General features: G+C 37.3%; 1 protein-coding gene and 1 long non-coding RNA gene across 7 annotated transcripts in view; one reads left to right on the top strand and one right to left on the bottom strand.

Moving 5' to 3' along the window:
* Nucleotides 1–27466, top strand: part of LOC150106857 (uncharacterized) — a 192931-nt gene that overhangs the window by 109199 nt on the left and 56266 nt on the right. Inside the window, exon 1 of one of the 5 annotated variants that reach the window (XR_016548376.1) lies at nt 21374–21623. The exons of the other annotated variants lie outside the window; for them this stretch is intronic. This is a non-coding gene — a long non-coding RNA (uncharacterized LOC150106857). Of the gene's footprint in view, nt 1–21373; nt 21624–27466 lie in introns of those variants that run through there. 5 annotated transcript variants of the gene reach the window in all.
* The window catches only part of LOC150106856 (uncharacterized), a 72137-nt gene continuing 58590 nt past the window's right edge, over nt 13920–27466 (bottom strand). For both annotated transcript variants that reach the window (XM_090393359.1, XM_090393360.1), the window contains exon 5: nt 13920–14312. In XM_090393359.1, coding sequence (XP_090249485.1) covers nt 14252–14312 — 61 coding nt within the window. In that variant the 3' untranslated portion in view covers nt 13920–14251. The remainder of the gene's footprint in view (nt 14313–27466) is intronic.

The raw sequence follows: 27466 nt of genomic DNA, 5'->3' as shown, positions 1-27466 counted from the left end.
TAAAAGGCTGGTAAAAAAAAATCGTTTTAAAGCGCCTTGCAAATAAAAAGTGATTGCGATATACTGACCTAAAACCCACTTAGTCTGTTCTGTCCAATGTAATGAAATGTTTACTGAAAGGTTTTTTAACTTCGCAGTTGTTTTCTTCGTCAGTTTGTATGCAATGTTTATTAGCATTAAGCTAAAGTACGTCTTAAGGTCAAGTTATCACGATCAGCACTTTGAGATATTTTTGACTACTGATTCATTAAAAAGAAAATACAACTAGAACTGCTTCCCAGAAGATCAAGAACTTAAAGTAGCCTGCGATACGATCAGGCAATGTACATCCTGGGATGTTCTATTCGTGTCGCGAGGGGTGAGGAACACGTGCCAACAGTCCATAAATAAGTGCTGTTGAAAGGCGAAATGCTACACTGGCGTGTTCATCCCACCCTGGAAACCGTGTGGGTCTTGTCCTTTCATAGCGACGTGTTCGACCAATGCCGAGCACTTCAAACAGCTGAGTCGAGTAGTTGAAGCAGATCACTAGCGGACTGTAAGCATATAGGAATGCTATAAAAAGAGTTGTTGGGGAAGGGGGCGGGTAGAGAGGATTGTAATATACACATTTGGTGATCCCGTATTTGTCTAGTGTCCCATAATACTGGGAGACAATCTAAAGATTTTTTTTTCACTTAAACTGCTTCCGCAAACAACCATGTCAAAACGGGATTTTGAAATTTTCAACATATGATCTGTAGGTTGAACATCAGAGACACACTGTCCATTCGGTCACTTAGGCTGACACCTCCTTTTCTTTCCATATAGAGGGTGTTAACCCTACTATTTTTGCTTACTTCATGATAAAATCTATGCGATGGGCAATCTGCTGCACTTAATTTAGTTCTTAAGTACATGAGATTCTCGCTATTTATGTAATTCTGTTTACAGACCTATTAGCCGTCAATAATATCATAATTTGAAAAATTACATATTGCGAAGCAATATTTCTGGTATACTCTAGCGATATTTTATCTTTTTTCTGTTTGTTGATATATTGTTGGAATTTCAGAACTCATTATTGTGTAGTTAAGTGGAAGTGGTATGTGCATCCAAAGTGCTCGCGCACCAGAAGAAAGACTAAGTTCAGTTCTAGTTGCCGACTAGAGAACTTTTTCGAAGCCTTTCTTCGACCGGTTCCCGAGTTAGTCGATCGCTTGCACGGAAAATAGTATTTTTGTATCCCAGAAACTCAGGTTTTTCGACCTGTAAACTCAAGAAAATTGACCTTAGAACCCACACTGTTTCCGATAATAAATATAGTATTAGGATTTGGGACCACAAGATGGCGGCAGTTATGAGCCTCTCTTCACTAGATGGCATTTATAATTAGCGATAAACTTGAAGCAGCTCTGATTAGCTACCAGTGAAGATTGAACTGCCCCAATCAGTCTCCAAAAGTTAGATAGGGCCAAAACGATCTCTTCTGCTATCTATAGGAGAATAAAAGGCTTTAGCGGATTTATTGATTGATTTATTTATGAGCAGAGATGAAAATGACTGCAGGAAATTTTTAACATGTACATAATAATCTCTTATAGTGACATAATTTATTATTACAACTAGAGTATTTAACATACCGGCCACTAAATTAGAAATTTTTATGCAGATGTACATAAGCATCACTTACTCAGCATATTTGCAAAATATTTGGTCACGTGAGTTGCCATGTGTTTGGTTCTAGGCAGCTATTCAAGAATACTGCTGGTCAGTAGTCATCAACAGTGTTAATCACAATTTGAAAAACAACGAATCTTTCGGAGTTCAATAAAGGGCTCATTATTGATCCCTGGCTGGATCCACGATTTTGAAAACAACTAAGCTGACTAATTTCTCAATAAGTTCCTGATAGACCATAGTTATTACGGCACTAAGAGACTTAACTATGGTCTATCAGGAAGCCAGATCGCTGTCGTCTGAGAAGGCTTGTGGACAAACAGACCTTCCTGTGTGCAGCAACTGACCAAAGCATTTAATGAAGTATGTTCCTGACCCATATCTCAACGAACTACCCTCAGGGAATTGAAGAGGATCAGTACTGTCAGCCACAAGCCTATATGGAATCCGATGATTCCTGCAAACCTGAAAGTTCATCTACAGTGGTGTCAGGAACACCATGATTAGACATTGGAAGACCAGAAAAGAGTCATGTGGTCCGATTAGTCACGATACATCTTGTTCTGTACCGATGATATGCAGAGAGTTTGGCTGGAGCCCCATGAAGCAATGAACCCAAAATGCTTTGTAAATATAACTCAAGATTCTGGAGGTGGTGTCATTGTGTGGGATATGTTGTGTTGGTAGAGAACAGTTCCCTTGATATCGCTGGAAGGTTGGGTGTCCTCAAAGAAATAGCTGAAAGTTGTTGCCGATCAAGTCTGTCTTTCAATGTTGACCTTTTATTCAGCAGATGATGGTTGTTTCATGGAACGGTAATGCTACTGTTCATCGCGCGTGAATTGTACAGCAGTGGTTCAACGAACTTGACAGCAACTTCCATCATGAACCCCATTGAGAATGTATGGGACATATTAGAAAAACAAATCAGCGAGCAACGTCTTCTTCCTTAAAATCGTAGCCAGTTAAAGGACTCTGGTGGACGCCCTGGTATGTTGTAGTCGTAGATGCAATCCAACACTTTATGGAATCTATGCTAAACCGCATATCTGCTGCAATTCAGTCTAAAGGAGGTCCAACACGTTATGAAATAAGTTTATAATTCAGGTGCCAGTATGTGTAAATACTGATTTGGCTTATCCTGTTTTAACCCGGTTTATTTATTTTCCTTTCAATATGGTTTCTCATATTTTTCTCCTTATAATTGTCGATGTAAAATGAAACTGAGATGCCTTAACATACACCATTTGTCCAAAATGAAACCGAACTTTTCGAAAATAGAAGAAACTAGTGGGGCCGCCTGTTGTATCTTTTTGTTTTAGAAAGCGGCAACCTTCATTAGTGTTGTGTCAGCTGTTGATGACATTTGTTTCATTAGAAGCCGAGTTATAGTGCCAAGAGTGACAGTGTGTTTTGACGAACAGTCGGAAAATGAGTTTCAAACAAAGAGCTGCGATTGACTTTTGTGTTAAACTTGGTAAACGTTTTACCGAAATGCATCAAATGCTTCAAAAAGCATATAGTGATGAATGTTTATCCCGTACTCAACTTTACGAGTGGTTTAAGCGATTTCAAAGTGGTTGTGAGACGCTTCAGGACGACAAAAAGCCGGACCGTCCAAAAACTGAACTGAACGAAGTTAACGTCCAAAAATTGCGTGATTTCATCAAAGAAAACCCGAAATCGTCCGTCAGATTGATTGAAGATGAATTGGCGATTACAAGATTAACTGTGTACAACATTTTGACCGAGAGTATTGGCCTTCGTAAATTGAATTCGCGATTTGTTCCCCACAAGTTGACAGACGACCAAAAAATGTATCGAATTGAACGCTGCAAGGATCTCATTAAAATCGCTCGTAAGGATTCAAACTTCCTTGAAACGATCGTTACTTGTGAGGAAATGTGATGTTTTGAGAATGAGTTCGAAACAAAGCGCTAGAGTGCTGAGTGGAGACCACCAGAAGAGGGGCATCCGAAAAAAAAGTCGCTTGGAGAAGTCAAAAGTAAAGACAATGCTGATTTGTTTCTACGATTTCAAGGACATTATCCACAAAGAATTCGATCCGCCTGGCAAACGGTCAATGGTAAGTTTTATCTCGAAGTTTTGAAGCGATTGTTAGCGAGAATTCGTCGCGTACGCATGAATATCGTGACGACTGACCGTTCGTCAAAAAAACACACTGTCACTCTTGGCACTATAACTCGGCTTCTAATGAAACAAATGTCATAAACAGGTGACACAACACTAATGAAGGTTGCCGCTTTCGACACCAAAAATATACAACAGCGTCATTAGTTTCTTCTATTTTCGAAAAGTTCGGTTTCTTTTTGGACCAAGGGTGTATATATAAATACATAAATTTTGTAACCTCCTTATAAATCCTGAAAGGAAGGAAGTGAGGTTTCTAACCTCCTTTGAAGAATGTCAGGAAGCCAGTCTTCCCTGTTAGCCATCACTGATAGCTGGTCCAAAGTTAAAGATCTCATTTTCAAAAGAGAGTAAGGTATTCTTTGAGCTCTAACTTTTTGAAAATCAGTAGGCAACCGGTCTCCACTTCTTATCTTCGCCGAGATTGAGTGTATACAGTTTTGCCAAATAATAACTCTCTCTCTCTCTATGGAGTTTGATCAGGCCACTTCAGGCCTCCAAGTAAGCCTGAAGGATAGTGATCTCACACCATTTGAAGAAACGCATCTACCATTTAAAGACTTTCCCAAAACAACAGCATGTTGATGGGTGATATGTTAACTCCTCGGCTAACCAAGCCTACAACAATGCCAATTATTATTGTTATTATTATGTTGATCCCTTAGCTGGTGCCTGGATGGGGAAGCCACCCCCCCCCCCTTAACCAATACACTGCTGTGGATGCAGCTGGACTATATGTCCATTGGTTTCTTACCTGATTTTGTGGTCGGCAGGGGTCAACTGTAGTTTCCTATAGGCAGTGTATTATGCCTGTTAATGCGTATTCTAATGGTCGATGTGCCTGTTTTGAAGGAGACAAAAATTCCGAGATTCCCGGAGGAAACCCTCTACCTCCGGGAGAGAGAGAGAGAGAAGAAGAAGAAGAAGAAAAGAAATGGTAATCTAAAGACCATAGTAGTTGTATGCATGACCTGAATTATTATTAGTAATTAAAGGGACCATGTAATCAAACTTTATGTGTGTTAATTCTTGGTGTAATTTCTTTTAAAAACGACTACTTTATAATGGTGTCTAAAAGGTGTATAAAATTATTATTTTTAACTACTCAAGATCATTATTTTTATAAATATATTAGTATTCTGCTGCATGCTAGTTTAAACAGCATATTGGGCAAAAAAGATATTGGGCAAAATCTTAACGTCAGAGAAGGAGGGTGGAAATGTAAGCTGGATGTATTGAAGGTGGAACATTTTCAAAATCAGTTGCAGTTTTTCCTATATATTTAGCCAGCTTGGTGAGTTCTGGGTCAAGTTAGAATCAGCAGTGGATTTAACGGACAAATACAGTGCATACGTATTTCATTCCGAGTGTCTTGTATTATAACAGAATTAAACAAAGATTTTTATTTGTTTATTTATTTAAGTGATTAGTTAATTCTACATGACAAAAAGACGCACATAAGAATTTAGACCAAAGCAAATAAGTGAACTAAAGTGTAATTACAAAGTAAACTGTCTTATTTTATTATTATTTTTTTTTATTTTGAGGGGGATATAACTTTGGTAAAACCAGTAAGGTCATGGCCTGGAACAAAAACTTACATGGGCAAATCAAGTCTCATGGATTAATTTAAATTGTCTAGGATTAAGTAGATTTGAGGATTCGAGGATTACGATTTATCCTGTTATGAGTATAGAGGGTGATGAATTGCTTTCAAGGATTTGTTCCAGAGATCAAATTAGCAGACGAAATCCAAAGGCCGATTAACATAATAAACTCTCAACATTACCTTAGCTGCCTTGAACTCAGTTTCAAGACAAACATAGATCGAAGAGTCAGTCCAAAGGATTGGAAGAAAGAGCATTCGAAATCCACAGATAATTCACGAGTAGCATGAGTTTTTATATTAAACTTAAAAGATATTCTATCAAGAAAGGAGGGCAGTGGGGTAAACCGTTTGGTTAAGACGTTTTCTTGAACAATTGACCAAAGCCAGTACAGGTTTTATTTTACAGGAATAAGATACAGTAAGATACAGGAATAAGTATCTTATTTCTAAATTCCTCACGGTTAATTTTTGAGGAAAAAAAAAACATCTGATGCCTTTTATTTCTTTTATTTAAGAGAAGGGAGTAGCCAGGCCATTTAGTCCAGACTAACTTTCTGGAAATTGGGGTACAGCTAAACTCCACCCTTAGCTAATCATAGTAGCTGTCCCGAGGTCTATCAATGATTTTTAATTAGCATCTGAGAAATAGAGTACGGAAGACAACTACCACCTTCCTGTGATCTCTAACCCTAATGCTGTGCATTACTGTCTGAAATAGTGTGAGTTCTAGATCGATTATTTTTAGTTAAGGGATTAAAAACCTGAGTTTCCATGAGAAAAACCTCTAACTGAACCTTACTTGTCCATGCCAGAGAGATCGAAGATGACTAGAACCAAAAAAAAAATTTTTTTTTTATTCTAAGAATAAAAAAAAAAGTTTGTCTGTTTTACTGGATGAAGATCCGAGTTTCCAGGAGAAATAAACTAGCCACTTCCGGAAGAGACCAGCTAACTCATCTTCAGATGAAAAGCTCTGATAAGTCCTTCGCGTCCTAGAGCGGATTCGAACCCCGATATTTCCAATGAAAATCATCGTCGAAACCGACTAAGCAACGGAGGCTCTAACTTTTAAGATACAACTTATAATTAAAGTTTAAATTAAAAAGCTTATCTAGTGAGTTGTGTCGTTATGAACGAAGTTGAAATCAAAGTGTTTTTCCAGTAGAAGTGCTCCATGTTCCGTGCAACTTCGAAGGTGCTTTGGTAACTACGACAAAGAAGTACACTGTTGTGTACTTATGAATATTTATGTTGCACTACAAAGGCAACAGTTACTCTGAAAGTTTAACACAAAATTAGTTTTTGAAAACTAGGACGGATAAAAATAAACGCACTGAAATATTGCTTCAACTAAATATAAATTAGCGAGATTAATTGTAGTCTCAGAATAACAAAGAATATTTTATCCCATATTTGCAGTCTGAGAGTTACTTTACCCGAAAAAAAAAAAAAAAAGAAAAAAGATTCTTGTCACGCGCTGTAAGTTTCCAAAAGTAATGCGAAATGAACAGCGCATGACAGGATTTTTTTTTTTCTTTTTCGGCTGTGTAATTATTATTAATTCAAATTTATTACATAGGCAACAGTTAGGAAAAATTGTTAATGTGTTGATTTCTAAGAACAATGATAACTATTTTTAAAACTATGTTTAGAAAGTTAAATAAAATTGAAAAAGAAATAATACAATTTCTTGAATTGCATTAATTGAAAGAAAATATTTACATTGTTCATTGGCACACCGTATTATAACTTTTATAAGAATCTAAAAGATAACAAGCAGTAATGGTCTGCATTCTAAAACGATATTGAATTCTGAGTGTGGCCATTTGCCTGGTGAAGATTAAGATTATAAAAGTAGTGAATAATGTAATTACGGATTGAATTGTGGGTTATTAATGATTAGAGAAAGAGGTTTGCTCTTTCGTCGACCTTCCATAAACTTCTCTCAAACCACTCGCAAGAATCGAAATACTTAAAGGAAAGCTTTTTCTTCCTTTTGTGACTACAGGATCTCTATTTGCTGGTAGATCATCGGAAAGCGAAGCTCGGGGGGGGGGGGCAGTCACTAGATCCTGAGGATGCGGCAATATCCCAAAACAATGTCCGCCATATATTGGATACAGCTGACACAGAGGAAGAATTCCAAACAGTTAAAACTATATTAAAAAAAAAAAAAAAAAAAATTTCCGTCCGTTACTATAGAATCACCCAAAACAGTAGAAATGAAGACTGCTTTTAATACAAACTCAAAAGAAAGAATATCCCCAGTCATCCTAAGGGAAAAACCATCGGACATCAGTTGTTACTTCACTCCAAACTCTAGAAATATCATTTACGAAAGCCACTAATACAGAAGAAGGAATTCGCATCCAGACAAAAACTTCTACCGATTACAGACAACTAACAAAATTATTGGATAATAGCAACCTACCCTATCACACATTTGCACTCAATAGTGAAAATAACCTTACAGTTGTGCTCAGAAGGGTAACAGAGTCCATTACAACAGACGAAGTACGAGCAAATCTCCAAAACAAAGGCTTCTGACCTACAAAAGTCAGCCGTATACTGATCAGAAAAGACCAGAAACACATATACGATCTTCAAACTATTTGTGATTTAGTCATAAAGACTGAATCCTAAAACATAAAAAAAACAACGACGCAATATCATCGCTGTCAAAAGTTTGGCTATTCACAACGCTGCTGCAAAGCGGATTACCGATGTGCTAAAGGTGGTGGCAAACACGCAACAAATGAATGCCAAAAAACCCGCACACAACCAGCAAAGTGTGCAAATTGCGGAGGCCCACATCCCGCAAACTATACGGGCTGCATAGCATTTCCTCAAAACCTAAAGACACAACTTCAAACCAGCAAACCTATACAAGAACGCACATCCTCCCATCAAAACACAGTCTCCACAACGGACGGAAGGGCGTATGCTGAAACAACAAGACCAATCTACCTAAAAGACCCAAAGCCAGTCACAGCAAACTAACAAACTTATCCTACAAAACATAACAAGCCACATAGGAGAAATGCTTGCCGAACTCCGGCAAACCAACCCAACTCAAGAAGCCAAGGATATCATCTTAAGACACACACACACTCACTGCTTGTTGAAATCCTTAATGGATAAGACTAATAGAAAACCTAAATCATTACGGATTGTCAGCTAGAACGCAAACGGACAGGAACTACAGGAGTTTGCAGCAGAAACCCAAGCAGATATCATCCTTATAAATGAATCACATCTTCGTCCAAGTGACAAGGTTAAAATCAACAATTATAGCACTCACTGTACAGATAGATTCTATGCAAGAGGAGGAGGAGGAGGCACCGTCATCTTTGTCGAAAGAAACATAAAGCATAATGCAATATCCGAACCCAAACAGAACACATGGAAACCACAGGAATAGAAATACAGGTAGAAAACACAAGTAGTATCAAGATATTCGCAGCCTACCCTCCCCCCCCCCCCCAAATAAAAAACTCCTTGATTCAGATCTGAATGAAATAATAAACGCAGGTAGAGCAGTAATCGTAGCTGGCGACTTTAATGCCAAACATTCCCCATGGAACAGAAAGTAAGAAAAATCCACACACAAATGCCTAAAATTATTCCAAACGCCTCATTCTAATCCAACAACAAATCGGTGTCACCAACAAAAATATATAAGATCATAAGAAAACTAAACAACAAAAAGGCTCCGGGTCCGGATGGAATAACGAACAAGGCGCTCAAGCTACTCTCCCGTGAAGAGGTTATGCATCTGGTAGCCATCATTAATACCATCCTTCGGCTAAATTATTTTCCAGAACGATGAAAGCTTGCGGATGTCTTCCTAATTCTAAAAGCTGGAAAAAAAATACACAATTTCGTCAGAATTATAGGCAGATCAGCCTTCTATCATGTGTAGGCAAGATAGCCGAACGGATTCAAGAGGCAACAGATATCAACTACATCATACAAGACGAGCAATTCGGCTTTAGGAAATATCACTCCACAACGTTTCAAATTTACAGAGTCATTGAATACATCAGACAAGGGTTCGAATGGCACCAACATTCTGACGCAGTCTTCCTGGACATAACACAAGCATTTGACAGAATGCAGCATTATGGTCTAATTTTTAAACTACACCAAGTAGGAATCCCATTACCACTAGTTCTACTTATCAAATCATATATGAATAACAGAAAATTGAAAATAAAACTCAATGGAATCAGATCCTCAGAGAGGAGAGTCATGGCTGGAGTCCATCAAGGTTCTCTGCTGTCTCCCTTACTCTTCTCCATATACATGGCAGATCTCTTCAAGTTTTCCCCATCCATCACCGTTCTCTATGCCGATAACACAATTATCATAGCTAGATCCCTCCGTCAACATCTAGCCTCAAATAAGCTGCAGAGAGCAGTCTACGAATTAGAGAATTGGTACAAAAAAAAATGGCGTATCGCAATCAACCCAGGAAAAAGCTCTGCAGTACTTTCACCGGACGTAAAGCAGAACCGAACACAAGCATACAAATGTTTGGAAAAGCCATCCCTTGGCACAACTCTACCAAGTATCTAGGAGTTCATCTGGATAAACGCCTAGATTTCAAGACGCACATAAATAGTATCTCCACCAAAGCAAGTGAGACTATTGCACAGCTATATCCACTTTTAAATAGGAATAGCTTCCTAAACATAAACAACAAAATTCTCCTCTATAAATCAGTGATAAGACCTCAGATAACTTACGCCTCACCAACTTGGGGACACACGTCTAAACAGACCATCCACAGATTACAAACGATCCAGAATCAAATGCCTAAGAATGGCATTTAATGCCCCTTGGTTCATCTGCAGTTACACCAAGAAGCCAACCTTCCAGATATCAGGACCTACATGATGGGCATTGCAGAAAAATTCTTCACAATCACGGATAATCACCCAAATCAACTAATTCGACAGGCAGCGACTACAACCCCTCAGATCATTTCAAACATAAAAATCGAAATCCTCCATCGCTAGAGAAAGCTAATACAGCTTACAATGCTCACAATGAGCGGGTAAATTACCACAATAATCCCCTCATACACAAGGGTCAAGGACTCGGTCCATGTCCCAAAGAAGTTTCAAGTTCAAGTTCTGAGTCCTGCATGATCTAATTGCAGTTATAAGACGTCAACCAGTGGCAATGGTATAAATACCACGAATAAAAAAATAGCTACAAAATGAAATAAATGTGAAAAATATAAAACATTTATAAAAATATTTAAAAAAAGATTAACCAACATAAGATAAGAACGAAAGACAAAAAACAAAAGTTATAGTAGAAAAATCACTTTTTCTTCGCTATGCAATTGCGTAGTTCGTGGTAACAATGGCACCAGATTTTAAAAAAAAGTTATTAAAGGTTCGATTTTAGCTACTTCTTTCTAGTAGCTGTTTTTAGCTACCTGATATAAGGAACAAATATAACAATCACTTTATTCTTTATTCAAAAAAGGACAATAAAAACCGAGACTCGAACAAAAAATAGAAAGTTCTCTGATAATACAAAAAATTAAATCAAAATTATTGCTAAATTAAACATTGACCTGTGACAACTATTTTTTTTTTTAAATGGAATTTAGTGAAGCCTTTGGCACTTCATTATAATTAATGATTTAGTGAATGTTTATTGGATTAGTTGTAACGAATTAATCACTAATCTTCGAGTCATATCGCAAAAAAAGATAGCATACTGCTCTTTAAATATTTACCATAAAGTTTTTTTAGTTATCGATTTTATGGGAATATTGGCTATTTAGTTTTTAATATTACTCAGGGAAAAAGAGCAGTCAAAATAACTACAACAAAATAAATAACAAATTATATTTAAATAAGAATGATTAAATATCACATTGGATTTTGACTTTTTAGCGTTATTTATTATTATTTATTTATTTATTTTTGTAATGCTATGAAATAAAATATAGTTTTTATTCCAGTTTCTGGAATAAAAATTTCTGGAATTTTACAAACATTAAATTACTATCGTCCATAAGTGCGTGGCGCCATCTTCTGACTTCAAAATCATCCAAAAAGCAGCCTGTTTACTTGAAGAGTTTTATGAAATCATGCACTGAATAAAGCGGGATCTGAAATTTACCTAAAAACCTTAGTAATGTTTTTAGATAAATTAGATGGTAGTAATGTTTCTGTCAAGCTCATTGTAATCTTCTTTTTTAATGTTTATGAATGTCTTTGAGAGTCATCCTTAACCGATGTAAATTTTTAGGATTTTTAACTTCTTTTTGATAATATGCAATGGCATAAAAATAAAATAATATGAGCTGGAAGAGACAACTGCTTCAAATTGCAGTGGAAGAAGGAGAAAATTTATCTAGGTTTTTAATAGGTTCTTTTTTTTTAAAAAGTTTGAGAAATTGAGGAGTTTTGCAAGTGAGTTGTAGAGTGTCTCTTATATTTCGATAATGCACTTGTAAAATTCGTTTTTCTGAAACGAATTTCACAAGTGCTATGTATTATACAGCAACTTTGCTGTATAATGCTGCTCATACAGCAACTTTGCTTGGGCTCTGCACATTTTAATCTAATTTGTTATTTGAGATCGCCAAAATTAATTTGTCAAGCTATCGCAATCTTGCATTAAATCGAATTATCTTTATGTAAAATTAGGCAAACTTATTTGTTACAAAAACATTTCTCAACCATAGCCAAAAACTGTTTGGCTTCATGGAAAGCTAATTATGCTCTGAAAGGGCAATAAATCCTATTTTGCATGATCTGCTATGCCTGTGAATTATGTATATTTTCACAAAGTAGGCTAAGATGCCTGTTTTGTGAGATGAAAAACCAAGTATCTGTTTTTTCATCTCACAAAACAGGAAGGGTTTTTCCTCAACTGGAGGAAAAACCCTTCCATTGGTTACACGAGAACTAAAGCTGAAAAGTCTTTATAAAGGTTTATAATGTCCCAGACGGGATTTGAACTTGTTTACAACCGAATTTTATCGTCGATATCCCAACTGCGGAGGTACTACTACTACTACTACTACTAATAATAATAATAATAATACTCTTTTCTCTCTTTCAGACAAATTACATGTACACATAACTAAAACTAGATAAACAACACCTTTAATAATAATAATAATAATAATAATAATAATAATAATAATAATAATAATAATAATAATAATAATAATAATAATAATAATAATAATAATGTAGCATTTTGCCCTCAGCACTAAGCCATCTCTGACGAATGACCTAGGATGTTGGTCATGGCCTAGAGGAACTTTTTCTAAGCCTTTCTTTCGCCAGTTTCCAAGTTAGTCGACCTCGATGCAGTTTTTTTATTCCGGAAATTCTGGTTTTTCATCCTGTTAACTCAAGAAAATCACCATAACTGTAGAACTCACATTATTTCAGACATTTAAAAAATATTGTGTTATGGTTAGTGACCACGAAATGGCGGCACTTGTTAGCCATCTCTTCACTGGATGCCACTTACAATTGGTGATAGTCTTAACTATCACCAATTGTAAGTGGTGATAGTTAAGACTCACTACTCACTCAGTCTCCAAAAGTAAGATAGGGCTAAAACGGCCTCGCCTATTCTATATAAGGGAATAAAAGGCATTAGCTAATTTTGATAATAATTCATTTTGAAATTAAGAATAAAGTATGTATAAAGTAATTTTTGTAAGACTCGCTATTCTAAAGTAATTTTTGGTTTTCTTTTTTATAAATTGCACTTTTTTTAAACTTTCTGGTTACTACATGCCCATAAAATAGCGTGTGTAGGTAAAAGAGCTTGTGTAGTTAAGTGGACAAGGCGTTTGCCCTCGACAGTGCTAGACCTCCCTAATCCTTTCGGTTCTAGTCGCCCACTAGAGGAACTTTTTGTAAGTCTTTCTTCAGCGGTTTCTTGAATTAGTCGATCTCTGACACAGGCAAGCAAATTCATCCACTAGGAAACTCGAGTTTTTTGTCCCATAAACTCTAGAAAATCAACAGTGGAATCCACACTATTTCATATAACAGAGATCACGAGATGGCGGCACTTGTTGGCCGCCATATCACCGGATTTCGTTTATTTTCGTCTTGAGCCAGCTATCTGATTGTCTACCAGTAGAAATTGAACTCCCCTCCCCCCCTCATTCTCCAAAAGTTAGATAAGTCTATAATGGTCACGCCTACTTCCTATAGAGGAATAAAAGACGATAATAGAGTGTCCATAGGAAGCAATGTAGTATACATTTTCATAGCTTTTCCCATATTATACAAAAAAAGTTTAGCGAAAGGGTACAATAATTTTATTTAGTAATTACATATTTTTTTACAAAAATTCAGACAAAAAAAATAAGTAATAAACAAATATGATTTTCTTTTACAACTAACAATTAGTACATCGAACAAAAATTCAAATAACTATCATATTTGAAGGAACTGGACATTAATCACTTGAATATCATCAATTGCCACAAGGAAAATTAACGGGCGCTATCAATGGCAAATAAAATTTGCCTATGAAGCAATGTGTTAGTAATATTTGTTTCGGCTTTATTATTTAATAATAAACCCGAAACAAATATTACTAATACATAGTAATATTTGTTCACTATCCGGATATCTCAGAGTTATCTACATTGTATATAACAGTAATTAAATATAGTACTTTCATTTATCGAAATAATGACTGGTATTAGTTCGTTCTTAACCAAAATACTTCTCTTTCTGAAACTTATCTGCTTCCCATTATAGGCCTAATGGATATTACAAATGTTTTGCTTGTCGGGTATCTAATAAGCACCTAATAGAACAAAATCAGTTAAATTTTGGAAGCTTCTGGGTCAGGATTCTGATGTCCGCCAATTATAGAAACAGTAGACCTGAAACAGATATTGATAAATATTAAAGTTAAATTAGATTGAAATATAAAAATAATTAGAAATGAAATTGTTTGAATAATTATGTACGCTACAAATTATTTCAATATAACAGCACAATACAGTTATTTCAACAGATTATATTAAATGAGTGTATTTGGAATGGCTGAAACAACTCAGGTTATGGAGGACAATTATAATACTGTGTCTTTAAGGGTGTGTGTTCTTTGGTAGGCTTGTCTGGCGGATGAAAAACTGGAATTGACAGGAAATAAAATTCTACCACCTCCGTATGAGACTGGATAACTCATACCTTCAGTTGAAAAGTCCTAAAAGGTTTTGTCGATAGGATTCAAACCTCAGTCTTTCCAATATAAGGTCATTGCTGATACTGACTTTTGAGTTATGGACATTCACAGGTTGCATATTAAAAAAAAGTCTTCTTGTCCCAGTTGTTACCAAAACCAGTATTTCAGAGTTGACTCGTATCTTATTCACCTTTTGTTTTTATTTTATTTTATTTTGAGTTCCAGATGAGGAGGCACACTTATAAAAGGACGTTTCGTTTACTTCGTGACCTAAAGAGCAAATTCAAGCCCAAATCGAATGTTATTCAAAGACGGGAATGGAATAGTACTAACAGAAGAACTGGAAATCGAAATAGATGGAAAGAGTACTTTGAGGAACTGTACAGCAGAGGATAAGGAAAATTGGGGGGGGGGGGGAGCTCTCTCAGTAGGAAAATTTCAATTTGGAATCTACTGCACTTAGGCATAAGGTTGAAAAAGCAGTTAAACGGTTTAACAACAGTAAGGCCCCGGGTGCAGATGGAATCCCAGCAGATATAACTAAGGATACTGGGGATGGAGGAACGAGAGTGTTCATAGATTGATTAAAAGGATGTGAAGGATAGAATTGGCCTAGAGACTGGAAAGTCGGTTTTCATACTGTTGCACAAGAAGAGAGATATGAAGGCTTCCAAGAAATACAGAACTATTAGTTTAATTGCTCATGCAAGCAAAATTTTATTAGAGATCATTCTAAATAGGATTGAGGTCAAAGTTGAGCCAGGGATGCCTGAGGAACAATCAGGTTTCAGGAAAGGTACTAGAGATCGGATCATTGAGAATTATAAAGAGTTTAGACTCCCTGTGATAATGTGTTTCTTAGACTACTCTAAAGCTTTTGACTGTGTTCAGCATGTGAAATTGTAGGAAGTAATGAAAAGAATGGATTTTCCTCAACATACTATCAGGAGGCTGATGGCTAACTTGTACAGAAAGCACAGGCCATGATAAGAACAGATGTTAGATTAACCGATTGGCTTCAGGTTGGAAATAGAGTTAGGCAAGGATGCATAGTTTCTCCTCACTTGTTTCAAATTGATCAGCAATTTGAAATACGCTGATGTTACAGCATGGCTTTGTAATGACAAGGAAGAACTAGGACAAATTCTTGAGGTTCTCAAAGGAAATATAGAGAAGGAAGCTCTTGAGAAATAAGTATACCTTAATGGAGAAAGAACTGAGCAAGACAGAAAGTTTGAGTGCCCATGATCCATTATTAATGTGAAGAATTGCTGTACCGAAGACAGATTAGGAATTAATAAAACAATAGTCAGAGGTTATGTAAAGTCTGGAAGGATGGATGCATTCCCACAGGAACAAAGTTGAGGATGCAGCTTTTTTTTTTATTTCCAATAATGGATGTGAAACCTGGGAAGCTAAAGATGTTTGATAAGGAAAATATGGGTCCTTCTGAGGTGCTTATTCCAAGAGATTATTGGGAATACCATATAGAGGAAGCTGAAATACTTTGGACACATCGAAAGACTGAAAGGCGGACTTCTGAAAACAGTAATAGAAGGTAAAATACCTGGATAAAGATGGTGTGTCTGGAACGATTGGTCTTCAGAGAGTTGAAGCCTCCAGAAAAGCACAAAACAAGATCACCTAGTGACGACTGTTATGGCACATCACAGAGGAGCAGAGTAACCTTATGACATTTGACGAAGTTTAATAAACTTACGGTGATTATCCTCTTTCGTATTATTGGCATCTATCCTATATCTTGAAAATCAACCATATACAATATCTAATTATACCAGTTATTTAGCACGCGCGGTTAGCCTAGTGGCTGTGCGCTTCGCAACCATATGCCACGGGAAGGAGTGTCCTAGGTTCGATTCCCGTCGATGACGTGAGGAGCTGAAAGTTCTTCCTCAGTCAAAGTTAGCCGGTCTTGGGCGTGGACAGCAGGGTTTTTTCTCCCAGTTTATCTGGGGTTTCTGATCTCGCAGAGCAGGCAAACCGGCCTTGAGAACTCAACACTACACGACATAGGATACACCCTGGCATAGGGCTAACCACCTAATAATGTGAACAGCTTGAGGCCAGATGATTAATAAACCCTTGACAACGCAAGATAAAAGAGAAAAAGGAAGATGAGATGACCAGTTACTCTTGTCTAAGTTCTTTGCAAAGCAATGGAAAAATCTAGCAACAGCCAAGTTCTCTGTCATCTGGAAACATTCCTCAAAGTTCTTCTGAGATTTCTTGCAAAAGGACACAGAAGGAATGTGGTCCATGTCTTAATGATTGTTTTAGGTTTGTTGTGTGCTGCGAACGAAGTTCGAGGTTTTTGTCTTGTATGCGCTCTTTTTTTTTTTTTTTTTGACTGCCTTGCCTTGGCACATGAAAGGAGTAAAACTTTCCGTGATCTTCGCAACAGGGGTAACGGTGGCAAAGGAAGTCTTAATAGTGTATATGACTTACCGTGATCGACATAATGGTGGCAAAGGATACAAGGTCATCTTAACAGTGTATCTGGTAGGAGGTTCGGTTAAGAGAAGATTCAGAATACTGGGCGAGTGGAAAGGATTGTTAGGTATTCTATAATTGGTAGATAAACAATCTACATTTAGGTCGTTGCTTGCAGCAAATACTTTTTCTTCTAGTTTGGTCGATGGAAATGGAAAAGGGAAGACAGGATTATTTACATCAAAGCCTCTCGTCACTCTCCAAAAGCTGTACGACTACAACGGTCTCGTCTACTTCCTTTAAGGAATGAAAGGCTTTGGTGATTTTGTCCCTTTTTTATCCCTAAACATTTCACTGTTAGATGAACAGGAAATCAAATTTCAAGGATAAGGACTTAAAGATGTTATGTGGCATTAAAGACAAAGCAACTAAGGCTATGGTGTAAGTGTATCATGTTTGTTAACTGTTTTTTTTTTTTTTTTTTGACCGTTTTGTTTGTTTGCGAATGAAGAACAGTGAATTGGAGAGGTAGAGTCCTTTCCGGAATTGGAGAGTAGATTGCAGATGAATGATACATAATGATATATTGGTGAAATAAATTGTGTGAACCTGTTGTAGAAACCAAACATGGAATTTTTCAAGCCACTTCACGCCTCCAGTAAGCAAGGAGGTAGTCTCATACCAGATGGTGAAGTTCATCTATCATATACATATGCCCACAGAGGGATGTGAATCAGCAGTTCCGCGGAACGGACTCCTAGAGGAAATAAAAAAACAATTTATCTGAGAAAAGATCAGGATCTGCGGGATCCATTATTCTATATCATAGAATAATGGATCCCGCAGATAAACAAGCAGTTAATAGAGCAACGAACCAGGTTCGGAACGCACTAAAAAACCACCGAAACCAACTTTGGAACAACAAGATATATCACCTATGCACAGAAGACCAGTCAATATGGAAAGTTATCAGCTCGCTTCGCTCAAAGCACAGTACACTCCCTCCAATCAAAGGTGAAAACGGATCATCCTTTAAAGATGAAGAAAAAGCGGAAGCATTTGCAGATAGCTTAGAAAGTCAATGCATCCCCAATTATGTCCACGTAGACTTACACTTCATAAGAAAAATCCATACCGAAGTGTGCAAAATAACTCAGAACGCCAAACCCCATTCCAACAACAAACCCATATCGCCAGCAGAAATATACCAAATCTTAAGAAAACTCAATAGCAAAAAACCTCGGGCCCTGACGGAATCACGAACAAGGCGCTCAAGCTGCCCCCCCACACAAAAGCATTATGCATCTAGTAGTCATCACCAATGCCATTCTACGGCTAAATCATTACCCAGAACAGTGGAAACATACAGATGTCTTCCTAATTCCAAAACCAGGAAAAAATATAGTTTCCCCAGAACTATCGACCCATCAGTCTACTATCATGCGTAAGCAAGATAGCCGAACGCGCTATACTTGTACAGATTCAAGAGGCAGCAGAAAACAAATACGTCATACCATGCGTGGTGAATGGAATGGATCGACTTAGTCAGTTGTCAGTGCTTGTCTATTAATAGATTCAAGGAGTGGTATGATAGTTTGGGATTCCACGATGAGCCTTAGTGACTCCACAAAGGTGTCCATGCAATAATGATAATTATTATTATAATTATGTGAGTTCTACAGTTAATTTTTACGATGAACGGTTAAAAAATTCCTTACTCGTGCCAAAGACTGACTAACCCAGGATATCGCTGAAAGTAGGCTTGAAAAGGTTTCTTTAATCAGTGACTAAAAATGAACCTACAACTCTCTTTCTTTGAGGAAGACTACCTATATATTTCTTGTCCCCTTATAGCCTTTAAAGGGGCAAGTTTTATAATCTTGTTTTATAATCCCCTTATAGACTTTAAGGGGGATTATAAACCTGAATCCGAACAAAAGTCAGTTTGAGGTTTTATTACTTTCAGAGGTCATAAGCTGCACCTGATCTAGCTTACGTAAAATCCGGCGTTGGTTTTTGTTTCAGCTATAAACTGCTTGGGAAGAAGTCAACGGGGAAAGACGCATCGTGCCATGTAGCGAGTCACATGTTTGTAGCCAGTATAAATTTGAGGAATATGATGCTTCCCAAGTCAGCGCAACTATTTCTGGATAAAATGGTTGAGAGAAGGAAAGGGAACTGACAGAGTTTGAAAGAGGCATTGTGATAGGATGTCATGTTTCAGGCCTATCTGTTCGACAAACTGCTGACAAATGGGGTCATCCCAGGTCAACAATCAGTATACTGAGAGGAAAGTCAGGGAGTCAACTGTTACCTGCAGTGGACAACTTACCACACCATTGGCGGCCGATGAAAATTTTAAGTGAGGATGTGCTGCATATACGAAATAAGAAAAGATAATTCATTATTTCCTAATCAGTAACCAGTTTATTAATAAGTAAATTTACATATTACGAAAATTGCTTTATTAAAAATATTTCACCCTCACTACGAACACACACTAATAATAAAAGTTTCGTATCTCACAGAAATAACGCGCGCAAACATACAATTTCTCTGTAGAGACATTGCTCAATGAGCAGTGTCAGATTCACTTGTTACGTGCAGTGGCAAGTGCAAACGAATATCGGCGAGTCTAGCCGGAACTTACCGAACGTGATAATTCCGACACTGCGTAAGATCACAGTGCATTTGTTTCGTAATCTTAAGAGTTAATCGAACAATTCCAATTATTGTCGAAACATAAATTGTAACCTTTAACATGTATTGCATTTATATAATGTTGTAAGCATTGTTATTATTTATAAACACAAACAAAATATAGTTTTTTCGTTTTTTCCTTGGGATGCTGCAGTGTCGCAGTACTTATGTACAAGCCGCCACTGCACCACGCTCAACGAACGTGAACGTCGGGTGCTATGAAGGATAACATGTAAATAATCGCTATTCGTCGGAAGACATGTTGAATGCAGAGTACAGGATATCGACTGGAACACGAACGAATCTGTACAAAAACATTCCGAATCGAGATTCATATGAGTTTCCATGGTAGGACCACAAGTTCCACTCTACCCGAACCAATATGCAGCATTGTCTTCAGTAGTGCAAAGAGCGTGTACAGTGGGACTTGGAAAGCTGTGCTATGGAGTGATGTTTGTGTTATGCTACACCCTCCACTGAACAGATGGACAGTTGTGGCAGATGTCCAGTGAACGTCTCTTACCAGAGTGCGTAATCCCAACTATGAAATTCGGAGGTGGTGGTGACAGTATTCTGTTGTTTTTCCTGATTTGGTCCTTTACCCGTGTTTAAGTTGCCCAGAACACTGAAATCGGATAGGTATCTGAACATTCTGGATCATTCAGCAACACCTTTCACCATGTCATAAGACTGCTGCTGTAAACTCCACAGAGCCTTGATCTCAATCCTATTGAACATCCGCGGAATGAACTGGAGCATCGGGTGAGGTCAAGGTACGTCCGTCCAACAACAGTCCAGGATTTCATTACATGCCTACAGGAGTCGTACGTTTGTGGAAAGTATGCCTCGTAGGAATGCTGCAATCATCGCAGCGACAGGAGGTCCTCCATCTTATTAAGGTGGACGCCAACGGATACTATGGTATCCGTTGACTTCTTTCCAAGCAGTATACATGTACTAATCCCATGGATATAAAGGTTTTATCTATTATTTTCAGGTATTTTGTTTCTGAGTGCAACAGAAATATAATTCTCAAACCTTCCTAGAGAAACGTGGTATCGCTAATAAAGGAATAAGCATTTCAGGAGGTAATACCAGAACTTTGGAGGTGAAAAATGGAAATGGAAGAACAAGCTTTTTACTAAATGGCAAGAAAAGTTGAACAGAAGAGTAATGGGTGAAGACTGTGGGCACACATTACGAAAAATGCTGTTGAAACTGTTGCTGATTTTTCTATATGTTTATCGATTAATCGTTTTATGATTTTTATGGAAATAATTTTTTGCTATTTCACCAAAGTTTCGGAGAACAGCCAAACAATGATGGCGGTCATTGGAACCAGGTGTGGATCATCTGAGTGAATTGTTTTTGATAGAATTAAGTTCTATTTCTTGAGTCAAGATAAATGCTTAAATATTTTGTATTTTTCAGCTAAAGGAAGTCTTTCTTCTATTTAAAAAAATTATAGTTTCGTCAATAGGGGTTAATATAATGTTTTTACATAGTGATAGGAAAAAAGAAATGAATATCATTCAAGACGGTTTGATAACTGAAGAATTCAACTCAGTACATTCAAGAATGGTCGCTCCATCAATTAGTGTATTTGCAAAAATGGAACCGGTTTCCTTGACTACATGTTTTTGTTGAAAAAATATCAGAGAATACGCTGAAGAAATGAGGACTATCTTACGAAACTTCAGTATATAAGTAATGCCTATTGATGACTACAGTCGTGTCAAAACGTATGCAACTGAAAGTAAAATAACTGAGTGAAAATAATGTTAAACATAAGATTGGATACTAATCTAACATTTTAAGAAGGAACAAGTCGCCTACAGTGAAATAAAAATTGCTGGTAAGTTTTTGTGAAACTATTTTAGTAGAACGACTTTTCTCTCTGATGAACTAAAGGATTGGTGAGAGAAATTGACTTTTAATAATTAATCATCATTCTTAAAACTCATTACAGGGGTGTATCATCAGCAGAGGTTGTTGATATTGCATCCATTCCCATAGTAAATTTAAATATGCTATATGCAGATAATAATAATAGTATTCTTTTATTTTTTGTATATAAAATTTTGTTATCGGAATTATCTTACTGTTGTGATACTCATAAATCACTCCCCACCGCTGTGCACTAAGTGATGGGTTCAAATTTTTTTCTTCTCTCCCTCCAACTGAATTTCATTAAGTATCCTTGATTTTGGTTTAAAAGAATAATGTTGTCTCGGCTCAAAGTACCAAACACAGAACTTTTTTGCAAGCCTTCAACAAGTAAGATAGTAGTCTCACACAAGGTGACAAAATGCTTCTAAACCTAAACAATTATCCATTCCTAGAGTGGGATTTAAACCCATAGCCTGTTGGTTGGAGAGCAAGTATGCAATAAACTCAACTAACCAAACCAGTCATTTGCATACACACACAACCTTTTCATTTCTAAAATGTAGCATTTCTCATATATATACAGTATATATATAATATCATATATATATATGTAGAAAGTTTTTTTTTTTTACCTTGGGTATACTATACGTCAAAGATATCAAGAAATTTTATAAACTTGATTTTAATCCTTTTTTCCCAAGTAAGCAAACAAGCAAGTCAAGTTTGCGCCGGAAGTATTTTCAGGTATTCTGAGGTAACTCGTGGTAAAGGTGGCTTAAGCTCTGATCACTTGCCTAAGTATCCCATAATACAAAGCACATCCTTACGGACATGTATACTGCTATATATTATGGGAAGGGCCAATACCCAAACCGGTTTCGACCTTTATTGAGGTCTCGTCAGTGGGAGCCAGACCTAGAGGTGGTGATATCCAGGTTGAAGTAATGTAGAACTTATATTTACCTACATGAGTTGCCACAAGGTGCTTAAACCTTATTAAATAAAAATCTCAGGATGAGAGAAAAATGTAGATTTTTTTTTTTTTTTTTACCTTGGGTGTACTATACATTAAAGATACCAAGTAAGCAAACAAGCAAGTAAACCAAGTTTGGGCCTGAAATATTTTCAGGTCTGAGGCAACTCGTGGTAAAGGTTTGGCTCCACTGATGTGCTTTTGCGCAGAAGTGGTTTCTTTCCCTGAGATGCGTGAGGCTCTGCTCAAGGATAGGTTTTTGCCCGTCTCTGAGTGGGGCCACTGCTGAGATTATGGCTCTGCTCGGGGGTAGGTTTTTGCCTGTCTCTGAGTTGGGCCACCACTGAGATTACTGCTCTGCTTGTTGGTGGGGTGAGACTGTCACTAGGTGGAGCCACCCCAGAGTTGGACGGTCCTTCGATCACTCGTAAGGAGTGGTCTGGAGGACCGCCTAATTTTTAGAGGTCTTTACTTAAACAGCACCTCAATAAAGGTCGAAGCCGGTCAGGGTAGTAGCCCTTCAAATAATACATAGCAGTATACATGTCCGTAAGGATTTTGTATTATGGGATACTTATGTATTATTTTGTATTATGGGATACTTAGGATATAGGATTTATATATATATATATATATATGTGTGTGTGTGTGTGTATAAATCCTAAGTAGTATTGTACACAAATAATCGTGTGTTATGCAGTTGAATTTTCTGAATTATAAGATTAAATAATCCTGCTTAGAAATGAATTTATATTCGACCTTGTAGCACGAAAGTTATGAGGCTCTTCAGACACCTTATTATATATAGTAATACACCATCCTCTGATAGACATACATCAGAAGGTGGTGTATTGTGGAGTGGAATCAAAACGAATGAGGGTGATTAGTGAAATTCCACAGGGCTCTTAGGACCGCTACTCTTTAATCATACATTAATGACATAGCAGATTTGAAGGGTAAGATTCAGTTGTTTGCCGATGATGCAAAATTAGAGAGGGCAGAAGTTGGTAAAGGTGATGTAGATATCTTACAGGATGATTTAAATAAATTGGCAGTGTGGGTAAAGGACGATGGTTATCAATTCAATGTAATAAAATGTAAGGTAATGCTTTGGGTGGAAAAGATTACATACTTTGTCATATTGATTGTACTAGTTTTGAAATTGATGAGGCTAGGGATCTGGAGGTGATGGCGGATAGAGATTTGAAATTCAGAGGACATATTCCAAGAGTTGCCAAAATAGCTCAGAGGATTACTCAGATGCTGAAGATCACATTGACAAGTAAAGATAGGGAGGTTATTATCCCTCTTCAAAAGGTTATGATTTGGCCACTTTTTGACTACTGCGCACAGATTTGGTCACCTGCGTTTCTTGGCAATCGAGAGATGCTAGAGAAGATTCGGAGACGAATGACAAAGCTGGTGACAAGTCTGTGGAATATTCCCTATGAGGATAGATTGAGGGGTTGCAGAGTTTAGCTGACAGGCAGAGGGAGGGAATATGATAGAAACTTATAAGTTACTAAAGGGATTCTATAAGATCGACACAAGAAATTTTTCAATACATGGGGAGTAAGAGAAAAACAAGAGGTCATACTTGGAAGCTGTCTAACAGGGTGGTTAGTAAGGGTCTGCAGACTAAGTTCTTTACTTGAATAATGGTAAATGAGTGGAATGGATTGCCAGAGTGGTTATGAACGCCCCAACACTGAATACATTTACGATATATGTTAGGTACGAGGTGTGACAATTTAATTCCGGGAACGGCCGTGTAGTGTCGCCCGTGTGGTGATTTGATTGGAGTCACGTGATTAGGCTTTGTACATGTTTTAACTAATAAGTGCGCAAACCTCAAGCCAATAGAGCCATCTGCTAGTTGGCTATTGCAAAAACAATAGAGATCTGCGTGTAAACGTTGGCGTAAAAACGTGTGATCGAAATTTGGAGCAGCGTGTTAACATTAAATTTTGTGTGAAAAATCGGAAAAAAACTGTTACTGAAACGTTGGAGCTGTTGAAAGTGGCATATGTTGTGGATGCTCTGAAAATTCAAGTGCCTTTGAGTGGCATAACAGATTCAAAGGGAGTGGGCGACGAGGTGACTACGAAATGTGCAGCCAAAAACAAAAATAACGGACGCAAATGTGAACAGAGTGCGAGATTTCGTACGGTCTGAAAGACGATTAATGGCTGATGAATTGCAAATGAATCGAGAAGCAGTCAAGGTAATTTTAACTAAAGATTTGGGTATGCGAAAGATTTCTGAGAAGTTTGTGCCTCGGATCTTGAGGAACGAACAGAAGCAGCGGCGGCTTCAATTTGCGACTGATCTTTCTACAAATGAGCACATGTTTCCGAGAGTAAGTACGGGTGACGAAACCTGGTGCTTCCAGTACGATCCAGAAACTAAACGCCAGAGCATGCAGTGGAAAACTCCGAGTTAGTCACGTCCGAAAAAAGCACGCATGTCACGTTCGCACTTCCCAAGGAGATAGTCCACTATATAAATTCATTGAACAGGGACAAACGGTCAACCAACAATGCTATTTAGAGATACTGAAAAGATTACAAGATTTTGTTAATCTTTTCCTAAGTAGTATTGTAAAAAGACCTGAACTGTGGATCATCCATCACAACAATGCAGCAAGCAAGCCATAGTGCGCTCATCGTGAGAGTTTCTGGTCAAAAAATCGATTACCGACTTAGTTCCTGTGATTCCTGGCTGTTTCCAAAATTAAAGACAGCGTTAAAAGCGAAGATTTTCTGACATCGCTGATATCCAGCCTAATGTGATAAAGGAACTCAAGAGTATTCCGGAAAACAGTTCCAAGCCTGCTTCCAAAAATGGGAACGTGGGTTTCCCATGATGAGTCTTTTGATCCCATATAAATAATACTTATTAGTTCAAATCTGCCTCTAAGAACAAGAGCAGCACTTCCGTTTTATATCTTGAATTCTCTGTGTCAGTACACTATTTATTCTGGAAATGCATTCCATCACCCATCACATTCCATTCAAATAATATCTCACTTCCTCATTCCGAAAATCCTCTTACAGCTTCCATGGATAACTATTTGTTCTCCCCATCTTTCATCGTCTTGCAGTTGTTCATCTGATCAATCAGATAAGCTCCTATCACAAACTTATGTCATGATCACATCTACTCTCTTAATCCCCCAATATCCTTGTACTTAACAATCAGCAATTCTATTAGAATAGTAGTGACTCATTTCTGAATCCTTTCCACTTTTCCATTTATTTTTTTGTATTAGAGTTACCCTCGTTCCTCCACCATCCTTTAGGACTGATTCAGCCCTCCTAATGAAGGATTAAGTATGTATTTTATGATTATAGATCCGTCTATGTTCACAGACTAGTTAGCCTGTTCTGAGAGCAAATTACCAAGAGAAAAGACTCCCTACCACCGCATGAGACCAAATAAATCTTCCTCAAGCCATGGAAGGGAATCAAGCCAGATTTTTTCATGTGCTATTTTTTTCAACCAAAGGGTTTCATCTATACCGACTGAGCTACAGAGGCTCCCACTTTTCCATGTCTCCTATGCATATATATTCAGATTCAGAGGATTAGATAGAGTAGTCCAAGTGTGCCTATACTATGTTATGCCACAAATATGTTCTTATCACAACATGGTGACAGTCTTTTCACATTTATAATAAGTTCCCCAAACTTCAGCTGTTTCTTCAAAATTTCTCCCAGATCCCTCACATCCTAGAGTCCAATTTCATCAATACAGCAGATCATCTTTCTTCTCATCCAAGTAAAAAACTTGAAGTCTGGCAATAAGTCATATCATCCCCCTCATCTGTCCATGAAACCAATATATTTAAATCCCTATGAAGACACACCACATCAGAATTCGGGTTGTTAATCCTTCGCAATTTTGCATCATTTGCAAATTTAATATCATCCTTCAAACAAGAGACTATATTCGTCAAAACATTAAATATTAGTAGCTAAAGAACACCCTACTACCCACTTTCATCTGTCACCTCCTTCCTTAGAAACAATACTTCCCCATCATACACAACTCGCTGATATCAGTCAACCATCCTAATATGGAAATCACCACTTTGCTATCCATTTTACTTCCCTCAATTTTAATGCCAATTTACTTGTTTTTTTTTTAAATCGAATTTCACAAAATCTAGATAAATGACTGTATATTGGTGGCCTGGTTGGCTGAGTTAACATACTTGCTTGTCAACCAACAGGTTGTGGATTAGAATCCTATTATGGATGCTTGTGAATGCCTTTAGGTGGGAGGTGAATTTCACTGATGTGCAACTGCACACCACCCTGCTTATTGGAGGCCTGAAGTGGCTTGAAAAATTTCCATGTGTGGTCGTCCCTAGAGCAGGGTTTTCCAATTCTGTAAAAAATAAACAATAAATTTAAAAAATCTCATAGTTCCCTCATAGTGTATGCACAAATCATCTTTTGTACGTAGGAGTCGCCAAAAAAAAAAAAGTCCAGCTTCCTTTCTCCAGAGCAAAGTAACAGTTTTTTCCCATTCATGGTACTAATGGACTATAGGATGGCCAACCTCTCAGGTATGGGATTATTAAAAAAAAAACTGCTGCTTCGTTATTATGTGCCAGTATGTCAGATGTTCACCACTCCATACACACAATATGAAGTTTTATGTTTGAGACATATTATGCTTTATATCTTAGTGTGTTGCTTGCATCACAGTATTTGCTCATACAGAATGCGAGTATATACACTTTGCTCACCTAAAATCCTTCTCCGATAACAACTTTGTGTTCAGCCTAAAGCATAGTTTAGTTAAGATATTCTTATAAAATTAGTGCA

Source organism: Typopeltis vanoorti, chromosome 5 (genome assembly GCF_054136105.1).
Source record: "Typopeltis vanoorti isolate ZY-2024b chromosome 5, IOZ_Tvanoo_1.0, whole genome shotgun sequence".
NCBI lineage: Eukaryota > Metazoa > Arthropoda > Arachnida > Uropygi > Thelyphonidae > Typopeltis > Typopeltis vanoorti.
This window is presented reverse-complemented; position numbering and strand designations above follow the sequence as displayed.